The 6,405-nt window shown below is 34.2% G+C and overlaps 1 protein-coding gene across 1 annotated transcript; it reads left to right on the top strand.

The window, feature by feature from the left end:
- Positions 1–4,124: 4,124 nt before the first annotated feature.
- Positions 4,125–6,135, top strand: LOC148959186 (TNF receptor-associated factor 3-like). Its single transcript, XM_089110583.1, has 2 exons — positions 4,125–4,342; positions 4,767–6,135. The coding sequence occupies exons 1-2, from the start codon at positions 4,194–4,196 to the stop codon at positions 6,064–6,066; spliced, it is 1,449 nt and encodes a 482-aa protein (XP_088966709.1). The 5' UTR covers positions 4,125–4,193; the 3' UTR covers positions 6,067–6,135.
- The last annotated feature ends 270 nt before the right edge of the window (positions 6,136–6,405 follow it).

The raw sequence follows: 6,405 nt of genomic DNA on the forward strand, positions 1-6,405 counted from the left end.
GAATTTGACCACTGGTTTAGCATGATTATTTTCTCTTTCAAGGGAAATTTTTCAGCGTAAAGTTATAAGTTTACAAAACTCCAATTTCTTGGTGCAATTTTCACTTGGGTGTTGCAATACCTTTGTCCTGGTAGCGTGTAAACGTATTTTTTGACTCTCTTATATTTTTTTCAATTTTCTACAATCTTTTTAACTTTTTCGAACTCTTTAATTTCTTCAGTTTTTTTGGTTTTTGTTTTTTTCATTTTCTTGAATTTTTTAAGTATTCTCTTAATTTTTTAAATTTTCCTATTGAAAGAAACTGTCACCAAGGATTACAAGAAATCAAGTAAGATTTATCGATCGAAGAAAGAGCAGAATGTTTACAAGAGAAAGAAGCTTTATCACCATCAAATATCACAAAGAAAACTTCCCTCACAAGATATCCTGCAGACTTATAAACCCAACCAAATCAGACATCAGAAAAATTTACAAAGCAATATTAGATAAAATTAAAAAAGAAATCATCACAGCAAGAAAAGTTCATCAATGGAAAAATACAGACACAGTTATCCAGTGGTTTAATAGTATTGGAAATAAAAAAGACGTGAAGTTTATAACCTTTGACATAGGATCAATTTACCCATCGATTTCTGCCGAATTATTCAACAAAGCTATAGACTATGCCAAAAACCTAACAGATATTACAAACAAGGAAATAAACATTATATCACAAGCAGGGAAAACTTTACTATTCAACTCGGGATTCCGGTGGGTAAAGAAGCCATGCGACGAAGATTTTGATGTACCAATGGGTTGTTTTGACGGAGCAGAAATTTGTGAATTGGTTGGTACCTACATCTTAAACAAATTAGATTCAGTAATGGGTAACGGAAATGTTGGGCTATACAGAGATGATGGGTTAGGTATTATAAGGAATTTATCAGAATCAAAAACTGACCAGAAGAAAAATAATCATCTAAATATTCAAGGATATCTATTACAACTAAAACAAATATCAAAACAGTAGATTTTTTAGAAATTCGACTGGATCTAGAAAACGATACTATTCAGCCATTTCGAAAACCAAATAACAATCCTATCTACATCAACAAACAATCTTATCAACCGCCGACAGTATTAAAAGAACTACCTAAAGGCATTAACAAACAGAATTATCATCAACCGAAGAAATTTATAGAAGGGAAATGTCCGTATATCTATTGAAATACATACATTCTCAAAGATACCGAGAAAATTAAATGGCTTAATCCACCCTACTCGAGGAATGCTAAAACCAACGTGGGCAAAATTTTGTTGAAACTTGTGAAGAAACACTTCGCTGATGATGAAAAACTGGCTAAAGTCTTTAACAAAAACACAATCAAAGAAAGATTTTAAACACGAAAGATATGAAAAGAGTACTGAACTTTCAAAATACGTTTGGAATTTGAAGGAACAAGAAAGATACCAACTACATTAAATGTATCATTCTGTATTAAATGGAGAATTGTCAAGAAAATAAAAAGCAAAGCTATGAGTAACTTTTGTAAATTTTGCCTGACAGAAAATTTTTATATCATTCTATCTATAGGGAACAATAAAATACTTAATAATGGAAGAGCATTTTTGAGCAAATGTAGACACCAGAACAAACTTTTGATTGGCAATTTTCGATCTTAGAATGTAGTTGTTGCGATTTATTACTCTACACAATTAACTTCGTTTGATTGTGTTCTATTGTTCGTTTTCAACGTTATATCTTGCTTGCCGTTAATTTGTGTTCTTTTATACACCTGATGATTGTTTACACATGAAACTCAGAGTTATGTTACAATAGTCTGTTTTTTTTAAGTTTACATACACTACCAGAACAAAAGTATTGCAACACCCAAACGAAAATGGCATCCAAAGAAATTGAAGTTTTGTAAACTAATATCTTTACGCTGAAATATTCCTATTAAAATAGCAAAATAATCAGGCTAAGCCAGTAGTCAAATTCTTTGAAGTTCATAGAGGATTTTGAAATGCTCAAAATTACAATATTAACCTAAGAAATCTTACAGTTATAAGAAAAAATATCTGCAGTAGTAAAATCAAAATATCGAGAGGATAAGGAGTTAGTAGTTGTGATAAACTTCGTGTAACTGGTCTTTTACATGTAAGTCAATATTTGCGACTTCTTTAGCCCCGAAATTTTCCAACTCAACTTGGGTAATTGTTTTGGGTACAGTTAGGCCCATATAAATTAGTAAATCATAAACTAGCGACGTGCGAGTTAATGCAGTGAAACATGACAAAATAATGCAAAACAGTTTCTTTGATGGAATCAAATCAATGCTAGGAAAATGAGGAAGGCAGTTTTTATCATAAAAAGCATTACATCCCCCTTACAAGACCATTTTTACTCAAATTTACCTGAAAATCTGCAAACTCTATGTCCTTCCTCGGCCAACACAAAGACCTAACCTTAAATAAGCGAATATTTATTGTTGCCAATAAAAATGATCTGATTTGAAATCCACAAGGTTCTCTAAGGTCCAAACAAAAACTGACTTAGAGAGTTTATTGAGAATAAAACAGAATCCCAGTGCATTTCATCAACAAATTTTGTGCATCAAATCCAAAGCAATTTTCCGTACTTATCAGTGCCAGAAGCATCTCCACAAAATGTCTGTTTAATTAAAAGTTACTTGAATTCCTGATTTAAAATTTTGAAAAATGAAAATGAAATATTCGAATTAACGCTTCATTGAATTTGCAATTTTATTTGCGTGCCATTGGCTGATTAAACAATAGCTTACTAAGACAACAACAAAAGTTATTGCATGATCCGCCATTAATCGCCTTCGCAGGTGTTGCAATACTTTTGCCCTGGTAGTGTACATAGAGTCCTGTCGCCATGAATTGGTGCATTATTAGCAAATACGTGTTATCTTGTTTGAACAAAGGTTTTGAAAGGGACAGTTTCAAGCCTTCGTAACTAACGATCGCGGAAAAATTTTTGCTGCGTATAACGGCAGTTTTTTCTTAAATTCATCAAAAATTCAATTTCTAAAAGAAAATTTAGGTTATCTTTCAGCACATTTTACACCATTATTTTTTGTGGGTAGTGGTAAAAACGTCCAAAATTGGCCTAAATTTTGCTGCAAGGCACGTTTGTTGTCATATTTTTGAATTGTGATTGGCTAATGGGGTATGCAGAATTTTGGTCGCTCAGCCAATCAAAACGCGATTTTTATGATGGTATTCATTTGCGGTATGCATGGGACTTAAAGAATCTTCCTTCAGAATGTGTTTGTAAGGCAAAGTTTAATGTCGATCATGCTCTTTCATGCAAGATTGGGAGCTTTGTCACACTCTGTCATAATGAAATGAGGGATCTCACTGTTGATTTGTTGTCAACTGTATGCAAGGATGCGTGCAAGGAACCTTGTTTACAACAATCTGAGAATGGGGTAGAATTGGGTGCTGATACAAGTGCAAGAGGTTTTTGGCAACGTATGCAAAGAGCATTTGTTGATATGAGGGTATTTTACCCCTTCGCTCCTAGCTATCGCTGTAAAACCTTAGCTGCAACCTTCAGATCTATGAAGCTGGCGAAAAAGAGAAAATACAACCAGGTTGTTATGAATCAAGAAAACGGAACTTTTACCCCTTTGATTTTCTCATGCAATGGTGGTATGAGCATTGAAACGAGGAAGTTTTTCCAACGTGTATCGGAACTAATTGCTGAAAAACATCACCAAAATGTTAGTGAAACCTCTGCTTGGATCAAAAGAGAGCTGAGTTTTTGCTTACTTAGAACTGCAGTAATTTGTATAAGAGGTCCTAAGTCCCGACAACATGTTGTCCCTATTGGTGAAATGGGTGACATTGACACTAGAAACAATTTATCTAGCATCATTAATTATAAACATTATGTTTGTTACTTAATTGTATGTTCATTTCATTTTGTAAACCGGCAGCCTATCGGTATATAAACAGTGATGAATTCATAAATGTTTAAAAAAATGTCATCAAAAAAAAGAATGCTAGGGGAGTGTACATCATCCCTCATTTCTCGCAATTTGATTGGCTTGATTTGACGGGAAGTTTAACCGTTTGGAAATGCCGCGGGAATGACCATAGATCATTTGGATTTCCCCTTGGCCTAAGGATGAATCATTGGCAAAAATGTAGCATTGAAGAACTAGAAACCTGTTTCTTAGCCAATGGCAGTTGTCAACGTTCGAAATTTTGATCCAAAGACGTATAACTATTTTCGAGACTTTGAATTTGAAGAACAACTCAGCGAATCGTTGAAATGTCCAATTTGTATGAAGCTTCTGATCGCGCCACTGCAACTCGAATGTGGCCACAGGTGAGAACTAATCCATTTTCCCATGATCAGGCGTTTTCCCATTTTCTTGCGCTCATCTAATTGCCAATTATTATGTAAAGTAAATAGTAAATTTGCATAAAATTCCAGCGAAAGTGTGACGTCATAGAAAAGCTTTTTAGAATTTGGACAAAAACCTGGCCTGGCGATACCTCTTAAGGGGTGGGCAATCAATTTTTTCAAGGGGGCGGCCACATGAGAAACCTGAACTATCTTGGGGGGCCGTATCAACGTAAATTTCTTTATAATTATATGAAATTATGGTGTAGGGCAAGTGTGAAAATAGTCTTAGAAAACTAAATGAAAAACGCCCTTGCTATAGCTATTACTAACAAACTAGTACACTTCACTTATTATCTTTATTTTTGACCTTATTGTAAACATTCTTTGAAATTGTCCATTGTAGAATATGTACACCTTGTTTTGAAAACCTTGCCAATGGCCCACGCCCTGATGTGAAGTTATGCCCTAAAGACTTGGAGGAAATAGCTTTCTTTTTTCAAGACAGATCTGCATTACGTCAAATAATAGAATTGAAAGTTTTCTGCCCTTTTAAAAAGCAAGGCTGTAATTGGGTAGGCATGATAATCGATTTCATTGTCCACAAGGAAAGAGATTGTATGTTTGCTGGTGACTGGGAGACATGTGAATTCTCTATTATTGGTTGCAACAGGAAAGGATCCAAAGAAGAAATTTATTTGCATTATAAAAAAGACTGTGCAATTCACTTGAAGTATTTTGCAAAGGTATTAAAAAAACTGCATTTGGTCAATGTACAGGCCAGCTCATTTGAAGAAGGCATTTTATTTACCAACAAAGAGTGCCAAAAGAAGATTGAAGAAGACAGTGATAGTATTCTAGCAATTGCAACATCTTTGGAAGGGCTAGACCATGCATTGAAAAAAGTATGGTTGCAAGTAAATGCTGTTATGACAGAGCAAAAAAAAATTGAAGATAAATCTTGTTTGATGCAAAAAGATATGAACCTTGACACAATGTTAATTGTTATCAAAGAATTATGGAAAAATTTTGATGCACTAAAGTTGAATATAGGCCATGTAGAGACTGGATTAGATGAGAAGTTAGTTAGCCAATTAAAAATTTATCCAAATTCTATTTCACCTCACAACAGTGTGGGAAAATTAAAGAACCTTGAAAAGGAAAGAAAAACACGAAGGGAAAATCTAGCAGATACAGATTTGAGGATTCGTCTATATCAGGCAACAACTTATGATGGCAAATATGTATGGAAAATTGACAATTATATTCGTCGAATGAAGGAAGCGAAAGAAAAGAAAATAATTGAGCTATTCTCACCTCCATTATTTAGTGACAATTTTGGGTACCGGGTTTCTTGTAAGATTTACCTCAATGGAAAACCCTCTGAAGACGGCTATGGCACCCATGTTGCTTTCTACATGGTTTTAATGAAAGGAGAATTTGATGCTTTGCTTCGATTTCCATTCCCAAGAATTTTGCATGCTACCTTGCTTGCCAAAGATCAGAACTACAACATAGAAAAGGTAATTGAACCTACAAATACTGAGCCCTTCCAAATGCCAAAACAGGAAATGAACACTCCTGTTGGATATAACATGTTTGTCTCTCATGTTGATTTGGCAACCAGTCAATACCTGTGGGATGATGCACTCTTCTTCAAAATTGATTTTTCACACAAATCACCATCCTTCTCATATTATTCCTGAGTATCATTTGTTGATTTGAATTTGTTGTCAAAGATGATGTAGCATTTTTTTCTATTCTGTGGTCATCAATTACATTTCTTAATGCCTGGTCAAACACTTCAAGCAATTCACCAAAAATAGTCCCAATTCTGTGACACAATTTCGATGATGCTTATGAATGCTGCATTTGCTATATATATGATTTATGTAAAATTTTCTGCGGATTTCAGTTCGTTGGGTAGGCCGTTTAAAATCTGTGGCCCGATTGAGATAAGACTTTTGGATCCAAATGTTGTTTGATTAGGTCTAACATGGGCTAAGTTATTTGGATTTCTTAATGAATAATTTGATGAACGTAAT

The sequence above is a fragment of the Rhopilema esculentum genome, chromosome 10, assembly GCF_057945365.1.
Source record: "Rhopilema esculentum isolate cy_ngs chromosome 10, ASM5794536v1, whole genome shotgun sequence".
Taxonomy (NCBI): domain Eukaryota; kingdom Metazoa; phylum Cnidaria; class Scyphozoa; order Rhizostomeae; family Rhizostomatidae; genus Rhopilema; species Rhopilema esculentum.

Excerpts from the sequence above, each read along its gene's own strand:
- LOC148959186 (XM_089110583.1), top strand. The coding sequence starts at position 4,194 with ATGGCAGTTGTCAACGTTCGAAATTTTGATCCAAAGACGTATAACTAT. Across the intron at positions 4,343-4,766 it reads CAACTCGAATGTGGCCACAG|AATATGTACACCTTGTTTTG; the intron begins GTGAGAACTAAT and ends TGTCCATTGTAG.